The 20472-nt window shown below is 39.5% G+C and overlaps 1 protein-coding gene across 3 annotated transcripts; it reads right to left on the minus strand.

Annotated features, from left to right (window-relative positions):
* Positions 1-834: 834 nt before the first annotated feature.
* On the minus strand, positions 835-8198 carry KCNJ8 (potassium inwardly rectifying channel subfamily J member 8). 3 transcript variants are annotated; one of them, XM_047740274.1, is made up of 4 exons: positions 8180-8198; positions 7717-7855; positions 6429-6870; positions 835-2513 (listed from the first exon to the last, which is right to left on the minus strand). In XM_047740274.1, the coding sequence occupies exons 3-4, from the start codon at positions 6800-6802 to the stop codon at positions 1613-1615; spliced, it is 1275 nt and encodes a 424-aa protein (XP_047596230.1). In that variant the 5' UTR covers positions 6803-6870; positions 7717-7855; positions 8180-8198; the 3' UTR covers positions 835-1612. The 3 variants fall into 3 exon arrangements, with proteins under 3 accessions (XP_047596230.1, XP_047596228.1, XP_047596229.1); XM_047740272.1 differs by lacking the exon at positions 8180-8198 and adding an exon at positions 8017-8151; XM_047740273.1 differs by lacking the exon at positions 8180-8198 and adding an exon at positions 8062-8080.
* Positions 8199-20472: the final 12274 nt, after the last annotated feature.

Below are 20472 nucleotides of genomic sequence, written 5' to 3' on the forward strand. Positions count from 1 at the left end.
GCTTTAACCCACTGAGCCACCCAGGTGCCCCAAGGGGTCAGTTTTGTTAGTGGAAATGGAGCATCTGGTTTCAGGCATGTTTTAAATGCGTATTGGGTATCCAGGGGGAGCTTCAAGTACCTGTTTGTTCCATGAGTCTGGTTCAAAGAGTGGCTAGAATTGTTCAGAAATTATTAACTCAGTAACCTGAGAAACAATTTCCATTCATCTGGTTAGACTCATGAGTCATTTGTTTAAGATAGGAGTTGAATATATTAATGATTACCTGTCTATTTCAAATGCTCATAAATGAAGTAAAATGAATACAAACCCTAAGACTAGTATAAAAGGCTATAGAAAGGTTCAGCTTTCTGCTGTTCAGCTATGTTAGACAGAAGCAGAAACCCCCAGTCTCTCAACTTAGTGCTTCCCTGGGTGCCCTCGCCCCTTCCCTGAAGAAACAAGAGCTAAGGATGATTAGATCAAGTTCTGACAGAAAATCTCACTTTAGCAAGTGAAATAACCCTAAAACAACATATGCCAGGCCTGAATTTAGGAAGAGAGCAGAGTTTTAAGAAGGGAGGTTGGAGATTCAAAGAAAAAAATATCAGATTTCCATGATACATCAGGCTCAGATAGAAGAGCTAAGAAAACATTTCAAATCTTGGAGGTGAGTAAAATCAAAATGAGACCAAAAAAATGTAGTTCCCTTGGAATAACCAATTTCAAAGACAGGAAGATCTGAGAGGTGTTATTACTGTATGATATCTCTTTCACGTGCCTCTAAAGATGTTTTTTTTTTTCCCTTGAGCTTTGACTACTGATAATTTTGTGAAAGAGAAATCACAAAACTACTATGAATACAAAGAAAATATTTTAATAAAATATTCAATACAGTATTTCCCTGTGGGGACTTTTAAGAAGTGAGAAGCCAAAAGAAATAACTGTCACTTTTGGGGATCCAGTCCTAAGTGAGACGGGAATGTTCTTAGCTTTTCTCCAAAGCTCTTTGCCCAGTTCCACCAACAGGCTGCCTCGAGGAGGACGAGGAAACCTGCAAAGGTCACTGTGAAGAAGTAAGTGACTACAGTCTGTTTAGAAGCACATAGAGAGAAGCAGTTTTTGCCTCAGGCTTCTTACCAGGCACAGAATCTGGAAAAAGGAGAAGGCAACATATTGGTTGATATACAAGAGGTGTTAACAGCACCCTTTTGGGGTTCCCCTCCCCATCCTACTTGCATTCAGAGTGACCAGTGGAAACAGAGAGATCTGTGGTTTCAAGTACAATGCATTTCAAACAGAATCATTCCTTGGCCAACTTTGGTACTCAAGACCTATCACTACTAATGGAATTCTCGGGTTTTGAATTGAGAGAAAGGAGAGCATACTATTTCCTCTACATAACAGAAGCATGTCACTGCAGATGCCGCATGTGTGAGACAAGTGTCAGCCATGAATCCTCCACCTCGTGTTACTGGTTAGTGACACAGAAAGTGCTGTTGCTTGAATATGAGTATCATTTGGTGCATAAGATAAAGAACAAATTGCTGGTTTCCAGCTCTGGTGCAGTCCGACTGTGCTTTGCCCAAACCACCAACACGTGACAACAGATTTTCTTGAGGTTGGCTTGATGTCATGATTCTGATGTGTTCTGACTTCCTTCTGGAGTCATGAATTGCACCTTGGGCACCATGAGCGATGAGTTGTTCCTTCGGATGGAGTTGTTTCTTCTCATGGAATTGTTTCTCCTCATGGAATTACGCTTCCTCAGAGAATTTTGATGGGATAGTTCACTCTTCTGGAGGGTCTGAATCAGGATGGAAGGCTTCTCATCCAGCTCTCGGGCACTGCACCTGGGAGCAGCTACTTTAACAGTGTTGCCGAATTTGGAGTAATCCACAGAATACACTCCTTCCTCCTCAGTTACAATAGACACAAAGCGATGGCCCCACTGGATCTCCTCCGCGATATAGGAGGTTCTTGCTTGTGTGGTAATGCCGGTAGTTTCAACCACTCCTTCCAGAATCACTATGACCTCTAGGTCTTGGTTGGCGAGGTCAGTTGCTGAGATATCATACAAGGGGCTGCGCTTGTCAATCACATGACAGATGATCAAAGGGGCCACCAGAAAAATGTTATTACTCTCAATTGGGTTATCAACGGGAATGTCCAGCTGGTGAATAGGCACCACCTCCCCTTCGGGTGTGGTTGTCTTCTTGACCACCTGGATGCGCACTGAGGCACTAATGATCATGCTCTTCCTTAGGTCGCCCACACGGAACATGAAGCACAGCTTGCCATTTCGGACAGCAATCACGGCGTGGCGGCTGAAAATCAAGGTTTCCGCCCTCCTGTGAGCCTGAGCTGTTTTCATGAAAATGCAGCCCAACATTACTGCATTGATTATCAAACCCACGATGTTCTGGAGAATCAATACCGTGATGGCCAGAGGACATTCCTCCGTCATCATTCTCCCTCCAAATCCGATGGTCACTTGAACTTCAATGGAGAAGAGAAAAGCAGAAGTGAAAGATCTGTAAGGAATGATATCAGAAAACGGTGCCATCAGATCATATTTTGCATAATGAAATAACATGCCAAGCTGAATTTTCCATGTTCTTCCTCCAAAGGCTATTAAATGTTTTTGGAAAGACTTGGCAACTTAACTTGTCAAATGCCTGATTCTGAACACAAGCACTTTCTTTCTCTTCCTCTCTCTCATCGGAATGCGTCTACTTCCAGACTTCTGGAATTCAGTCTATTGTTTTTTCTACATCATGTAATGATGGGCCTATGTATATGAAAACATTACAATAATAAGTTAAAATAATAAATACATACTTGTATTTAAGGACGTATTTTACTTTGTGAAATGCTTTCACAATGGCATAGTTTACTTGGAGAAACTTCTTATCAGATAGATGTTTGTTATTTATTACATATTTGAGTTTAAGTGACTGGAGTCATAGGGGAAGGTCTTGAGTAATAAGTGTACTTTTTATTATTTATAACCCTTAAAATCATATTCATTGGCTAACACTTATCGTGTACCTTACACAGAGAAAGCACAGGGCTAAAAGGTGGTACAAAACAAATCATTCAAAAGTACTAGTATTTTTAGTAAAAAAAAAATATTTTAATGTTTTGCCATTTGGAAAGAAAACTTTTATTGACTGTCTCATTTCGTTCTCTAATTTTACAGAATACTGAGGCTATTAAAGGAAAAATTTGAGGCAGAGATTAGTAAGTAACTGTGTCAAGATCACATAATTAAGGAGAATTTGAAAGCTCTCAATTCTGGCTTGGTGCTCTGAAAGAGGCAAAGGCAGAGTGAACACATGTCAGTATTTTCTTGGGAAGCTTTTTCGTATTGTACATCTCTTCCATATATCTAAATGTAAACACTGATTTGGTAGGTCCAAGGTCGACCTGGATAAGACTTTTGAAAAGCTCTCAGGTAAATGCTTAAGATGCACCACACTTGGTTATTCTTAAGATTCATTTATTCACTTAACTACATATCCTATATGGCTGTGACTTCTTAACAAAAACAGGGTAGTCCTGTGTTTGCCCCATGCCAATTTCAAACTTCTCTAATTTTATAGAAGATAACCATACGTAGGCTATCTACATTATTTATCCATTAATGCCATGCACAACGAGTGAGCAAAATGCTTAAACATTTGAATACCAAGTACACACACTGCACTTTTGTGCAACACCATGAGGGGTAAGCATAAATGATTCTCTTGATTAACTTTTAAGGGGAGTGTAAAAATTGCCTTTTAACCCCTTTTGTTGCTAAAAAGATTCATGGAAAACCACAATGATTGCTTTCTGCACCAGCTACACAGATGTGTTATATGATCCATAAACTTGGATCTCCCAGAGGAGAGGCTTGGACCCAATGCTGATTTCTAATAATGTCTATATACTTCAGGGAACAGCCTGGAGATAAATATTCCCAGACATTTCATTTTAATGGATTGAGGGACTATTCAAGTGCCTTATTTTACATATTGTTTATGTTACATATTTTACATATTGTTTACTTTACAAGTGAATTTAATTCTAAACATTCTATGGTAGCAAGACCTAGTCTTTCATGGACGCCTGTCATGCCCTCAAAAGATGAAAGTGTTCTGTTGCTCATTTGTTCTGCTACAGAGGGAGTTAGGCTGAATAAGAAGAGATACAGTGGTTTATTTTCTGACTCATGTTGGAAAAGTCATCCACATGAAAGGGAAAGTGAACTATCCTAAAATGAGAATGGTAAAATGTTATTTGGACATCCCGGTGAGTAACTGTCACAATAAGGTGTGTCTAATTTCGATAAAATGGTGGGGCAGTGAACTTCTGAAAGAAAATACAAAGAATAAGAAACATTATTAGGCATCTTTTAAATTCCCTTTGGGAGAGACTGGAGATTTTTATTTCTATATTTTTGGTGAAAAAATTGTATCATGTACGGTTATGATTAAGCTGGACATTGAGCTTAAAGCACAAATAATATCATAACATTAAAACAAAATTAGTAAGATTTTAATCTTAAAAGATGTCAAGTAATTTTTTTTAGGTAAGTATAATTAAAAATGTGAAAATTGTCAGGCTAATAAGATCAACTTTGTCTCCTTGTATTTGCGACACCATTTCTCACAGTAAACTGACTGTTCCCACCAGCAGGAATGCATCAGGGGGATGGACGTGCCTCCATACACATCTTGGTGAAAAAAGAAGAGCTAGTAGTAAAACAGCTTTTAACAACCAGTGCACTCCATAAGTTCTTCCAAAAAATCATGGAAAGGATGCCACTTTTGATGATACATCTTTAATAAACTGCTTTATGACTTCTCTTTCACAGGAAAAGCCAACATATTTGTCTTGTAATTAAAATCTGTCATTTATTTTCGAGGCTTATCATTGTTGTTTCTTTTATCTCATTTTATGATGGTCTATCGTATGTTTATTAAACATTTATCTTGATATGAAAGTGATTCACCAATATTAGTGCCCATAAATTTCTTAAAGAGGAATATTATAGATAATGATATGTAGCCTACAAATGTCTGTCAAACACAGTGTTTTAATCGTTTCCATTCTATCTGGTATGCTGATGACCACCAACATTTTTCATCTGTATTTTCTTGGAGACAAATTTTGTGAAAAGTTAAGACAAGAAAATAATATCTACTTGATGATAAAGGCAATGGATCAATTAAATATATTTTTCTTTCCTCAAATTCCGAGCTGAAATCTGTGATGTGTGATCTCGGCACACAAATGCTGCACCCCTCCCTGATACGTTGGCATTGCGGTTACTAAGGACAGACCAGTTCACAGTCTGGGTTTCTGCTTCTCGCAGTGGTATGCTAATTTCAGAAGATTTTGGGTCCAGGAAAGGTCTCATGCTTTACAGTTGCCTGGCAGAATCCTGCTAGTTCAACTTGCTTCGCTTTGTACACTATGTGAATCTGGAATAGTACTCGGAAAATATTCTGGCAAAGTTTCCAGTATTATTACCATTGTTTCGCTTCAGAGTGAATATTTATGCAGTTGATATAAATGAGCTCTTTCTGTCTTCCAACAAAACAAATGAAAAGACAGATCACCCCAACTAAATGTTCTTAGGCCCTGTGAAAATGTGAGAATGACTGAAATCAAATTTGTTCTACTTACTTTTGGAACACAACATAAGAGAAAGAAGCAAACTTTAGGCAGTCTGAGGACTGTCTTTTTCCTATTCTATTAAAACTTGTAAAGAAAACCACAACATTACGTCACTTCTATATAATCTCCTCCATGAAAAACTTGGACCAATTTCCGCTAAAAACTAATTTTTTTTTCCTAGTTCTGCATCTTAGCATAACTTTTTAATTTTTAATCCAATGCAAGCAACCAAATGTTTAAGATAATCTTGGTAAAGAAGGGCTTTATTTCATTTTCAATGGATTTTTAATCTAGGATACCTCTAACACCAGTTTTTCCCATTTTTCTCACAATTTCTGAAAATGTCACGCGTAAGAGAAGCCAGGGAAAAATATTACTAAAATTTGCACAATATTTTTGTCGATCAGAGATATTGACTTGTGGACACCAGAACTATGGACAGCAGCTTTTTCTGCACTGAAAACTGAAATGGGTGCTTTTTTTGAGTAAAGCGCGCTGTGGAATCCTTTGAATCACAACCATTCTTTAAATTACTGATACAGTATTTTTAAAGTTAACCAGAGAAATTGAAACTCCACATTTTCAGAGCTTCCTCATCCATAAAGCTGCATTTAAAGATTCTTATTGTGTTAGATTAGGATTTTTTTTCCTTCTTCGTGGCTGAAGGTACTAAAGCGCTTTATTTCGCTTTCAACAAAATGACTGTGATAGGAGAGAAAGGGCAGTTTAGTATTTCTTTCTGTCCTGTTGTCAGTCCCTGCCTCATCCCACTGCATTCTTACCTGACATTAGTCACACACACCGTGGACTCCAAACCACTTTTCTCCGTTCCACTTTTCTCCATGTAAGCGTAGATGTCCCCATGGGCGAAGGCCACCAGCCACCACATGATGGCGAAGAGCAGCCAGCTGCAGAGGAACGACATGGTGAAGATGACCAGCGTGTGGCGCCATTTCAGGTCCACCAAGGTAGTGAAGATGTCCTGCAGGAACCGTCCTTGCTCACGGATGTTCTTGTGCGCCAGGTTGCACGCCCCACTCTTGGCGATGAAGCGAGCTTTGGGGAGGCGGTCTCGCACGCGCGGCTTGCGCAGATTCTCCGCGGCGATGCGCGCCAGCACATACTCCTCGGGGATGATGCTCTTTCTGGCCAACATCGTCCCGTCACCATAGCCAGCCTATTCACCAGTCTCGGACCTGCCTCTCCTTCCCTCGGAAAGTCCTCCTGCAGAAGGGAAACGATTTAAAACTTTCCCCTCCCCCACTTCCTCACCTCTTCAGTTCTTGTACTCAAGGATATGGCTATACGTGCCAGGTGACATGCAAACTAAGGTATGACTTTACTACTCTAAACACGAATCTAGTTTGTGCTTGAGTCCGGGATCGCGGAGAAATTATTTGGTCTGAATCGGAACTGTTCCAATTTTTCCTTATCGTTTTGAACACATATGGGCATAGTCTGAGTTAAACAAAACCGGGAGCCTTCCTGTAAACAGCAGGCTCAACACTACTTCTGAGATTAATCGCGTCTGTAGATGAGTGCAAAAATACAAACACGCGGCGTCGATGATGAAAATTAAAGCCAGCTGGGTATCACGAGCCATTTATTATCTAGACGATATAGTAATATGAAAAGTAAAGAGAGTAAATTCTTCCTCCGTTATTTTTAGAAGTACGCAAAGAAAAGGCCGTGGCCTCTTGCGCAGTATAAATAACATGCTTAGTGAAATTTGACACAATAATAATAATAATAATAAGCGATGTGCTCCGTAACTTGAAAATGATGAAGTACCTTAAGTTTTAAAGAAGTATGAACTGCATTTAAAAAATTATGAATTCCCAGTGGAATTCACAATAGTATAAACTGAAAACTTTACAGTGGAAGGGATCAAACACAGAAGCTGCAGGAAAAGCCCGGACAACAGCCTGCGAGCTGCAGATGGGGTTAAGAGTGTGCCCCGGAAAGTCCATTCAACATTGTAAACCTCTGCTGTGTTTGGCATTTTAAAAGCATTTGCCGGGATGCGAACAGCCTCCCCCTCCCCTCCCCGGGAGGAGCGTCGAAACTTACAGACTCTGAGCAGCGGGCGCGGCGGCTGCACCTCCCCGCACACGCCGGCCGACCGCGGGCAGGTCCCTCGCTTTCTCATCCCGGCACGCGGGCACAGGGACCGCGGACGCCGGAGGGACAGATCCCGGGGCCGCGCCTCCTAGGGAGAAAAGTTAAAATAATAAAAGGTGCAATTGCATCTGAACGCGGGAGGGCTAGAGGAAGGGGGATGGGTGTGGATCTTCCCCTCCCCCTGCTAGGCTCTGCTCCCGGGGCCCTCGCTCTGGACGGAGGAGGGGCCGGGGGGAGAGGGGAGAGGACCTCCACAAATCAGCCTCCCAGTTCCGGCTTTGACGCGTGTGAGACCTCTGAGGCAGCTGAAGTCGGCGAGGTGGCGGCGGGAGGGGAGTGGGGGAAGGCGCATCCCGTGGAGGTGGGGAACCGGCCGGAGGGAGGGGCAAGGAGAGGATGCGGAGGGCGGGACCTGTGGAACTAGCCCTTTCCCAGGAGCTGCGACCCCCAGCTGCCAACGTGCTCGCTGGTCTTTAAAAGGCTCCCTACTCAGGAGAGAGAACTTAGAGTCCAAGTTCACTGACGTAAAGAGAATTTATTTTTTATTTTGTAATCTGGGTAGATCACTGGGCTGCTTAAGATTGAATAAAACCAGATATAGGGATCAGAAAACAGTTTTCCAAGGTGTTCAAGCTGTGTGCACACGCTTATTTACATTAAATTTCCATCTAGTGGGTCTTATGCAGGTAGAAGATGTTTGGAACCCACTCTAAGTAAAGTGTTTCTTCACCAGTCAAAGCTCATTATCAGGGAATTAACCAAGGAAGCGTGCGCGCACACACACACTGGCATGCAACGACCACCCCAAACCCCGCCTTCGAAAAGAAAGAAGAAAGAAAAAAAAGAAGCCGAGGTTTCTTCCAATGAGAAAGTTTGCCCCAAAAAGGGATCGCTGTCAACACTTTAGAACTCAAATGGTCATTCTTCTGTACTTGGTTACTTTCTGAAATGTTGCAGTTTCCTGATCTTGTCTAGATGGTCTGAATGATAAAACAGAGCAATTGCGCACAAGAAAGGCTATATAGTAAATATCTTTCTATAGTTTTTTGAATAGGCTCCAGGAAAGACAAATGTGCTTTCTCCCACAGGTCAGTCCTCCTGATTTGGCACTTGTGTTAATGGAAACTTTAATTCTTGGAAATTTCACGTATTTTCCAAGACTCAGGGCAGAAAGCGTATGGAGCATAAACAGTGTGTTCATTTAATTACCAAAAGACCTAAAATTAGTCTTTAATAAAGGCAATGAAGAATTTTTTCCCATTGTGGATAGATCTGCTTAACCCCTTTCAGCCCAGGTTGCTATCTGTTAGTGGCAGCTCTCATCTCTACTGACATTAATTTTTACAGTAATTTATGTAGTAGATTTACTCTAAGTGTGTGGGGATCAATTTGTATAGTTAATCCCCTCATTGTTCTATTTTACAATTGAGTTTACTGTACAATTTATTCCGTATTCTTTTAGCTTGGGGAAGATTCATTGAACAGCTTTTCACTCTTTTGTGAAGGTTTTTTTTTTTCTTTTCTAGGTTTATGTATATAAAATCGTAGTTGCTGTCCTGAAAAGGCAGACAGTTGTAGTAAAAGAAACAAGACTTTGATAATGAACTCCAATACAAGCAAGGATGTGATTAGAATGAGAAAGGGAACTACAAACAAAGTACCTTAAGAATTCAAATGAGAGAGATTAAGACAAAGACAATAAGGAAAGCTTCGTGGATTAGTTGACATCTGATCCAGTCTTCCCACCAGATATATTTGGGGGATGCAGAAAACCAAAAAAGGCCATTCCACAGAAAGGAAACATCAGGGACGAAACTGTGGAGTACTGGCCAGAGGGGGTCACGTTTTAGCACAGAACTGAAAGAATTAACATTGATGAAGCAAGGTCAATAAGATGGCCAGACTGGACGCCTGAGTCCAGGGTTGCCTGGGCAGCCTCTGTCACCACTCTTCTCAACACATGCATTATTCATGTACTTGTCCCCTCCACCACTCACCCCCTCTAGAGTCTGAGGGCTGCTGGAGGGCAAGCCTCCAGCTTCTTTATCTTTGTGTCCTTAGCCTCTGGCCTATCACAGCTCAAATGACAGAAGTGCTGAAAAAATACTTTGGAACAATGCAAGGAAAAGGTAAGGCTGAAAACCATGTCAGGAACTTGAAAATAAATGCATAGAGGTCCTTAAATGCTCAACAAAGGAGTTGGGGGGGGCAGTTTTCAGTAGATAGACACTCTAAGTCTGATTTAGTAGGACTGGTCAGGAAGCAGGGGCTATGATGGCTTTGGGAATTGCATTTCTGAGTAGAGTTCCTTGGGCTCCAGAACTCTGTGATTGGCAGAAGGGGATACTGGAAACTATTATATTAATTAGAGAAGGAATGAGGTCTGGGGCTAATAAGCAAATATATACAAAAGGAATGTTACACAGAATCAGTAATGCAAGGGAGAAGAATCAGAGCTGACTGTGGTATTTATTGTCACAGGGATTCATTCAGGTATTCATTGACCCTTGAACAACGTGGGTTTGAACTGCATGGGTCCAGTTCTGGGCAGATTGTTTTCAATAAATACAGTACGGTACGATAAATGTGTTTTCTCTTCTTTGTGATTTTCTGTTTTTTTTTTTAATTTTTTAAAATTTAAATTCAATTAATTAACATATAATGTATTATTCGTTTCAGAGGTAGAGTTCAGTGATTCATCAGTCTTGTATAATACCCTGTGCTCATTACATCAGTCCTTGTGATTTTCTTAATAAAGTCTTCTTTTCTCTAGTTTACTTTATTGTAAGAATACAGTATATAATGCATATAACATATAAAATACATGGTAACATACTTGCTTATGTCATCCCTGAGGCTTCCTTTCGAAATTAAATGATTAGTAAATTTTGGGAGGGGGGAGTCAAAAGTTATACATGAATTTTCAACTGCGTGTGGGGTCAGCACTGCTAACCTTCAAATTGGTCAAGGGTCAACTATTTATTATTGATTGATATCAATTACTCTCCCTATCGATCTTCCTCTTCTCATATTATGGCCCAAATCTGAACATTTAAATTTACCTTGAGAAATTTGTTCAGGAAATCAATTAATTTTTTAAGAACACGTTTACTACTACTTAAGGTTTATTTTATTGGCCTACTTGTTTAATCACTATTTTGCTACCATCCACTAAAAGTTACATGTGTTTTCTTAACTGTTCTATAATTTACCCATTTGTTCTTTTAAGAGTGAAGACTAACTTGTGCACCACTCTTGAGGAGACCAGTAAGAAATGTAGAACAGAGCTAAACTATTAAAATCTTATGATTTTCTTGACTATAAGACTTTAAGAATTCTGTTAGAATCGGTTTATGTTGCATACCAGGGTAATTTATGCAACTGGGAAGCAATTCAAGGATATCTGTTCACTTTTAAGTAAACATCTGTTAAATTCCTTCTAGACCTTATGAGTGTTTTGTTTGTGGATAAAGACATTTCTGCAATTCCCGTTCTCCTAAAAACAAAGTTTGTCAGGTGCCTTCAAACAAGTGGAGAAAGTATTAGGCTGATGCTTTTCCCAATTGTCTGCTGCTTTGATCATCAAGTACAAATCCGTGTAGTCCTTGAAAGTACTCTCTAGATAAAGAGTGAAGTCCTGGCATTTAATGACCTTGCCTCTGACTAGACTTGTGAATTTCGAACTCTTGGAGTTCCTGAGCCATATTAGATGTAAGAATTTGGAGAGTCTTCAAAATGACAATGGAAACGATTCATGTTAGCAGCCCAAATAACGGTTGGTCTATTTGCTTGGTATGCTGCTTTATTAGTGTCCTCATATAAACCACTTTGGAACATATTGCTTGGGAATCAGTTTAATAAAACTGTTACATAAACTAGTAATCAAAACAGCATGTTATACACTCATTTTTTTTTTATCATGAAATGGGAATGACAATGTAACTCTTCTTATTTATCTATTCCAGTGAGTTTAAAGAATATTTCTTTTTGATATATGTATCTACTTACCTACCAAGCAACCCCTCACTGTCCTTGAAATTAGGCCACCACATTTCTTTAAGGATAACCATCAGCACCATTCGTGCAGAAGAATCCATTCAACTTGCGTGCTCAGCTCCTCAAACTTATGCCAGCTCAGAGGTGTGGATCAGCAAGTCAGGAAGGGAGGCATTAAGAACAATCACAACCTTTTAATGTACATCTAGGTGAAAAAACAAAGCCCCTGCACCTAGGCATTTTGTGGGGGAAGCTGTGAGCAAGCAAGTAAATGAGTAATACATTATGTGGTTATCAACGGTGTGTGTCAAGGCTTAGAAGGGGAATAAGCAGGGGGGTAAGTATTGAAAGTAACTGGGGCCAAGAATTGGCAATTTTATATACAGTTTAGAAAAGGCTTCTTTAAGAAGGTGGAATTTGAACAAAGGACTAGTCAGGTGATGAATCGGCATTGGGGTGTGGGGGGTTGGGGCGGGAAGAGTGCTGCAGGAAGCTCAAGAACAAATATAAAGGAAACACAGTTTGGTTTCTTCAAACACAGTTTGAAGAAAAGGAACAAGACCAACATATCAATCGAGAAGAGAAAAAGTGGGCAAGCTGGGGAGAGTGGCAAGGGGACTCACCGATCTGTCCATCTCTCCATTTACCCAAAGAATAGATGGAGAGAGTCTGCATATACTAAGCTCTGAAAAACATTGACTTAATGCTTGATGCAATCATGCTGGGTTGTTTTCTTCCTTTTACACATGAGTCCATTAGAGCCGAGCTAAATGAATTATCCAAAATCAAATACCCAGTAGATGAAAAGTTACAACAAACTCAAAACATCTGATCCCAAATCCCATGCTTTTCTCACTGGACAGTGTCTCAGAGGGACAGTTGTTTCTCCATTGTTCATCTGCATGAGAAACACCTGGTAACATTGTTTTATGTCCCCCCAGGCTTTTATTGAGCACGGGTAGAATAAGATATAAATCTTTGGCCCCCAAATGAAAATATCTTTAATGAGAAGGTTTAAATAGCTATAATAAAATAATGCCCATTGAAAGTTCTCCTGGAGACCCTCTTGCTCACTCAGGTATAAGAAACTCAGAATTGTCTGGAGGACAGGATGACACAATCTCTATTAAAGTGCTCAGGGTAGTGACTGGCCTGTAGTAAGTACTTAATAAATTTTGGATTCTTCTTCTTTTTTTAAAAAAAATCATTTAAATTCAATGTAATTAACATAGTGTATTATCAGTTTCAGAGGTAGAATGTGGTGGTTGATCAGTTGTCAGTTCTTATTCAAATAGTGGGCTGGTTTTGGTTGGGTGATGGTCCAAAGGATCTGAGCTGGGTGTGGAGGTGGGAAGGGGGAAAGGTATAGACCCACAGATTCCTTTAACTATTAGTTAACTATCTCTACTAACCTGAGACTAAGGAGACATGACAAAATCACTTTATAGACTAGAGTACTGTTTTTGAGACCTCACTGACCTTCAGAGTGCTACTAACCAACACTTGTACTGGTAGCTCCTCCACTCTTGAATTTAAATACTGAAAAGAAGCCAGCCAAGGCCCTGGTAATAAAATAAGGACCCAGAAATTCAACCTGTCTGTTTTACTGTGTTACTACTGTGTTAACCTGTCTGTTTTACTATGTCTCCAAGAGAAAAGTGGTTTCTTCAATCAAGTAGAAAGTACCCGTAGTAATTATTTTCTGTCAGTAGGGTACAAAATGCTATACTAAATAAAGTTGGTGGGGTCCTTTCCAAGAGAAGATGAGGAATAGTGGCTGTCACTGTTCGTTTTTCCAAGCCTTGAAATTATGCTTTGAGGGGCGCCTGGGTGGCTCAGTGGGTTAAGCCGCTGCCTTCGGCTCAGGTCATGATCTCAGAGTCCTGGGATCGAGCCCCGCATCGGGCTCTCTGCTCGGCAGGGAGCCTGCTTCCTCCTCTCTCTCTCTGCCTGCCTCTCTGCCTGCTTGTGATTTCTCTGTCGAATAAATAAATAAAATCTTTAAAAAAAAAAAAAAGAAATTATGCTTTGATATTCTTGTGCTAAAGAAAGGTGAGGTCACATGAGCCTGGTATCTCTTTTGCCATAGGAACCCTTCACAGGTTTTTCTGAAGCTCTTAGGGAAAGAGCAATTCCCAGCGATGTCCTGATCTATTGCTAAGCTTCACGTCACAATGTTTTGAAAACTCAGTGACTCATACGGTGCTTGGAAAGAGAAACCTGACATTTTCCAGAACCCTCTATAGGGTGATTCCTTATTACCGCCTTTCAAAAGTGCCAGTTGCAAAAGGGATTATAGAGGTTGAAAATGATATTTAGATTTCACAATCATTTGCTAGGATTTTTTTTCCTGCTATTAAGTGGCCTGGATTTTCCTTTAGGTAAAAATTTTCTGTGCCAGAAAAGCTTTCACAAGGTCATTTTTCTAAAGAGGTTCGTATTAGAATTAAATATTTGATATTTGTTACTAATTTAAAATGCCAAATTACCTCACTTATTGTTAGAATAAATGGGGTAATAATATGATCTTTCTGTAAACCTACAGAAGTTTATTGTACAGTTGGGTCAACCTTTTTTAAAAAAAAAATTGAGGAACTGGGAAGATATATGAAATATGCCTTAGCCTTTTGTCTAAGCTTACAGAGTTTTAGGGTCAGAAAGATGTGGGATCAGTTGGCCATGCTGCCAGTTACTTAGTTGGTGGCTTTGAGCAACATACTCCATCACACTGAAACTGTTTCCTCTTCTGGAAAATGGACACATTAACATCCACCTCTCAGAGTTGTATAGATTAAGTGAGGTGAGTATGTACAGGATTTAGCACAGGCTGATACACTTAAAACATATTTTCTAAGAAAGAAAAGGGTAATTTTGACACAACTTCCGTAATTAGTATTGAATTAACTTATCGCTTATTATTTGAATATTTTCTTTACCTGCATTTATTAGTATTTTGGGGCCAGTAGCCCATAACAATGGTTATAAAAGGCATGCTCTTCTCCTTAGTGATTTTGAGAAAAATGCTTCCAGAATATATAATTTACATAGTCATCATTTTAAGGTAGTGTGCTCCTTCTACTTTTCTAGGTTTTTAAAAATTAATAATGGATGGTGAATTACATAAAATTCCTTTTTAGCTTTTGTTTTTGTTTCTTCCTTGACCAATTAATATGGTAAATTAAAGCACTGGATTAAAAAAATGTGAGTTTTTACATTCCTGAGATAAACTGCACGTGATCATGGTGATATATTATTTTAATATAAGGCTGAATCATTTTTGCTAATATTAACTTAGGATTTTTGCATCAATATTTATAAGTGAGATTGGTCTGTATTATTCTGTCTGTTCTCTCTGTCTGGTTTTGGATGAAAGTTATGGGTCCTTTTAATTTTAATTTTAATTAATTATTTATTTTTTAAAAAGATTTATTTATTTGAGAGAGAAAGAGAAAGCACGCCTGCACGTGTAGTGTGTGGGGGAGGTGGTGGTGGTGGAGAACTAGAGGGAGAGAGATTCCTCAAGCAGACTCTTTGCTGAGTGTGGAGCCCTGGGCTCCATCCAAGGACCCTGACTGAGATCATGACCTGAGCCAAAATCCAAAGCCGGAGGAGGCTTAACTGACTGAGCCAGCCAGCCAGGTGACACTTTTTTTTTTTTTTTTTTTTTCAAGAGAGAGAAAGCTAGTGTGCAGGGTGTGGAGCAGAGGGAGAGAAAAAGAGAATCTTAAGCAGGATCCATGCCTAGCTAGCATGGAGCCCAACATGGGGCTTGATCTCATGATCTGAACTGAAATCGGGAGTCTGACGCTTAACCTAATGAGCCACCCAGGCATCCCAGGTTATGAGTCTTTGCAAAAAGAACTGATGCGGATTCTTTCTCTGTGGATTGAAATAGTTTAAGTGGATAGGGATTAGCTCCTTGAAAGGGCAATTATTTTGAAATCATCTGAGTCTGAATTTTTTAAGGAATAGTTCTTGGCTCTTTAAGTCATCCTCACTCTGGGTATTTCTTTTTTCCCTCTAAGACCCCTATTTCAGAGGGGCGCCTGAGTGGCTCAGTGGGTTAAAGCCTCTGCCTTCGGCTCGGGTCATGATCTCAGGGTCCTGGGATCGAGCCCCACATCGGGCTCTCTGCTCAGCAGGGAGCCTGCTTCCCTTCCTCTCTCTCTGCCTGCCTCTCTGCCTACTTGTGATCTCTGTCTGTCAAATAAATAAATAAAATCTTTAAAAAAAAAAAAAGACCCCTATTTCAGAGCTTCTAATACTGTCTTTCATATCTTCTCATTTTGCTTTGTATTTTCTATCAGCTTGTTCTGTGCTGCATTCTGGGTACATTCTAGATCTGTTTCCAATGGAAAGAAGTCTCTCATCATCTAAACTTAATTGTTGTTTAATCCATCCATTGAATTTTTAATTTTAATGGCTTTTTTATCTTTATTAGTTCCATTTGTCCAATCCAAATTAGTCTGCTTTCTCTTACCTTTTAAAAACCTGTACCTACAACCATATAACTACCACGTGGTTCACAGATCAAGACATAAAATATGTCTGTCACCCTAGATTGCCTTCTGCGCCTTTGCAGACTGTAACTGTTCTCTCCCAGAGCTAACTCTGTTGTGACTTATTTTGTTTTCTGTTTGTTTTGCTTCTTGTTGAGTTGTGTGTCCCTGGGCTCCTAGCGTAGGTACTCTTCAGTACCTGACTTCCTGTACTCCACATATTTGTGAAGGTTTGGCTATGTTGTTTTATATGCTCAGTATTTCATTGTGTGAAGAAGCCATCATTTATTTATCCATTCTCTTGTTGATGGGCACTTGGGCTGTTTTGGGTTTTTTTGGACTAGTATGAATAAAGATGCTATGAGCTTTTCTGTACAAGTCTTTCTGTGACAAAAACACTCATTTCCCTTGGATACAAGTTCAGGAGTGAAATTGTTGCATCCTGGTATAGGCATACATTTAGCCTTAGAGAAACTGCCTGTTTTCCATGAAGGTTGTGCCATTTACACTCGCTTCCGCCGTGTCTGGGAGTCCCGGCTTCACCAGAGCTCGCCATGGTCAGTCTTTGTAGTTTGAGCTGTTTTTATTTGCATTCCTAGTGAAGAATGATGTTGACCATGTTTTTACAACCAATTGGCAAACATACATATTTTTAAATCTCTTATAGATTGTTTTAATATTTCTAGTCCTTGTGCTAATATTCCTATTTATTGTGTCTCTTGCTTCTCATCATAGTGGTTCATTTTCTCATGTGATTTTAATTTTGAATGTGAATTAATTCTGTTGCTTCCCCCCCCGCCCCCTTTCCAGGAGGTCTAGGTTATACCTCAACAGATTGATTTTGCACTTACCCTTTCCAGAATCCCAAGGATATCAATATTCTAGAGCCATTTTCATATAATACCTCAGTATGAATATATCATCTTACTATTGTAAAGTTGGAATCATATTAATTTTTTAAGAGGGAGAAAGCTTATTCTGTGACTTACAAAATAATCCCACATAATACTATTAAGATGTGGTATATGTAGTGATATTTCATGTCAGAATGTGCTTTTCAAATTACAAAATCCTTTCATTGCCATTTAATTGGAGAATCACAAAAACTTACTGAAGCTGGCAGAGTAGTTATCATGCCTTTTTGTTTTCCTTTTTGCAAATGAGGAAATGGAAACTCAGATTTTAAATGATTAATCCAAGGTCACACATCCAATATGTGACAGAACCAAGACTAGAACTCAGGTCTTCTAATTCCTGGTCCACTTCCTTTTTTCAATATATTCTCTATAAGCCAACATAATTTTTCTTTATTATATATCACAGACCATGTAAATCATTTATTTCCAAGAGAACTCAATGGACTCACTAACTGAATCATTAGTCTAGTACAGCGCATGTCCAAGAGTGTGGGCATTGAGGTTGGACTACCTGAATCTCTGTTCTACTAAACCTTGGGCAAATTGGCCAACCTGAACCCCAATTATAAAGTGGTGATAATGTTTGTCTTGTAGAATTTTTTTTTTTAATTTTATTTATTTATTTGACAGAGATCACAAGTAGGCAGAGAGGCAGGTAGAGAGAGAGAGGAGGAAGCAAGCTCCCTGCTAAGCAGAGAGCCCGATGCGGGGCTCAATCCCAGGACCCCGAGATCATGACCTGAGCCGAAGGCAGAGGCTTAACCCACTGAGCCACTCAGGTGCCCCTGTCTTGTAGAATTTTTGTCAAGATTAAATGAGATTATACTTATAAGGCTCATATCATATCTGCTCAATATATGTTAATTGTAATTATCCTTTCATCAAATTTTTTAATGAGATAGTTTATGCAAATATGCATTCTACTAGTATCTGAATGACTTCACATAGCTCTTTTCTTCTTCCCCCAGGAATATTGCTTCTTCATGTTGTTTGATACACGATGGTACTAGGCATTACAGAGATTATATGATATTTAAATCATAAGTCATTATGTCATCTCTCTGCTTTATTGGCATACATAGCAAGGTTTTATTAAAATATTGTTTAAGCCAAGAATTTCTCATGAAATATTAGGCTTGCTAATTTTTTCCCTAAGTTTTTTGGCCAAAAGCCTAGATGCCTTGTGTTTCCAATATAATATTTTACTGAACTTAACATATGCTAGAAGTTCAGTCAAGTGGGAACACAAAAAAAGAAGCTTTTTTTTTTTTTCAGGTGAAATCCTGTACCCCAAATCACAGCCTTTTGCCACTTCTCTTTTCCAGTTGGTCAATGTCACAGCAAATTCAGTGCCTTGGCCAAGTGCTTGGCACTTCCAAGTGTCTGAGAGTGGCAGGTCCCTGGGAAGAACTGGTGCCTCTATCTAAGGTATGCTTGTAATTGTCCTATGTGTTGGGGATCCTAAAATGGGTGAGAGAGTGCAATTCTAGGTGGGTGTTACTGCTTGTATCGAATGGGTGGTTGTGAAAAAGTGTCTCACAGGCTGTGAGTTATGCAGTCATTCCCACAGGGAAATAAAACTTGGGCTTAAAAAGTCAATATTTGGAGGTGATGACTTATGGCAGGAAATTGTTTTGTTTTCTTCTTTAAAAGAAAATTACATCCTTGTAGGGTGTGGGGCCATGTCAAGTATGTCCAAAGTGTTTAGTCAACCATCTCACTCTACTGCTCATGTGATAGAAGGTTGGTTCTCCCTCCATTAATCCCCCCCCCCAAAGAAAAATAATCAGTAGCCAGCTTGGTATCACCACTTTTTTTCTGAACTACTGGTTGTGATTTTGGCTTGTATTCTTGCTTTCACTTCACTCTCCAGCCTGCGTTACATTTTCCTTGCCATGGGATATTACTTCCAACTGGCGTATAATATCCAACCACAGCTATTTAGGCCAGAGTTCAATACCTGACTCGAAGTAGTGAAAAGTTGTCCAGTCATGCATAAGATAGAAAGATGAGCTCCACAATGTAGATGCCTTGCTTGATACTTTGAAATGGACAATCTGAGAAGTAGAGATAGTTGTGGGTCCTGGTGCTAGATGATTTCATTGGAGATATGAGTGATCAAGGCTACAGGCAAGGTGAGAAAGATGTAGATGGAAGGATATAGAATGGCACAGAAGGGTAGAAGGAAGTGGAGAAGATTGAGATAGAAAGATGGAATTGAGTCAGTGGACTGTCCCCAAACAAGCTGTTAGAGCTGGCCCAGCCCAAACTTGTCCTAGGACCCATAATTCTGCATTCCCTGGATTTCGAAGCAGATGTGTCTTTTCAGCAGCACCCCCATCTCTGCACTCCCATCCCCTGGTGCATAAAGTGCCATCTCTGGAGACAGATCCAGATTTGAGGTGATTCATTTAAATTCTAATCTCAGTTCTTTCCCTCAGGAAGAAGTACAATAAAGATAGTTATTTCAGAAGATTTCATACTATTTTTCACATACCAGAAAGCTCTGTGCTACCCTGACAAATAATCTTCTCAAATCACACTTGATTTACTGAAAGGTAAACACATAGCAGATATTCGTAAAATAATTAGTCCAGATGAAAAACCCAAGTTTGTTTTCCTGTAGCATCCTTTAGTAAGGAGACAACCTTCTTTCTTTCATAGATGCCCAGACCAGGTCATTACTTTTATGACAACCATTATCATTTCTTTGTTGAACTAAAAAGAGCCTGCTCACTATAACCCAGCAATATGTTGCCATGGTTATCTTAAAAAAATAATGACGGGGGGGAAAAAAAACACACGTTGAATCTTCTCTCACTGAAAACACATTTTATGATTCATCTAGAAGTGAAGTGTCTTCCTAAAGTAGCATTAAGGCTAGAAGATACACTTTAATGCTATTGTAGTTATAAGAATTTCTCTTCATGCTGTGCATTGTAGGTACCTGTATTTGACTTTTCTATGCATTGTATAAATATGTGATGAAAAGATTCATGCAGCTTTATTCTAATTTAAGACAGCAAGAGAAAATGTGAGCAGATATGTGCACAAGGGGGGGTGTGGCATGCACACAGTGTGAGGGGTTGGAGGATACATTGTGACCTGTGAAAGAAGTACACATTAAGGGATTTAAACAGTTTTTTATGTCTACATTCAAAGGCTTGATGAACATTCTAGATGTCTAAACAAGATGATTTTTTAAAAATTGCTCTTTACTTAACTAGTGTTGGAACAAAGCCCCAACTACTATTCGTCAAAGAGCAAATACCTAGATATGGAAGACTGGTCTA

This window comes from Lutra lutra, chromosome 8, assembly GCF_902655055.1.
Source record: "Lutra lutra chromosome 8, mLutLut1.2, whole genome shotgun sequence".
Lineage (NCBI taxonomy): Eukaryota > Metazoa > Chordata > Mammalia > Carnivora > Mustelidae > Lutra > Lutra lutra.

Excerpts from the sequence above, each read along its gene's own strand:
- KCNJ8 (XM_047740274.1), bottom strand. The coding sequence starts at position 6,802 with ATGTTGGCCAGAAAGAGCATCATCCCCGAGGAGTATGTGCTGGCGCGC. Across the intron at positions 2,514-6,428 it reads GTGTGTGTGACTAATGTCAG|ATCTTTCACTTCTGCTTTTC; the intron begins GTAAGAATGCAG and ends CATTCCTTACAG.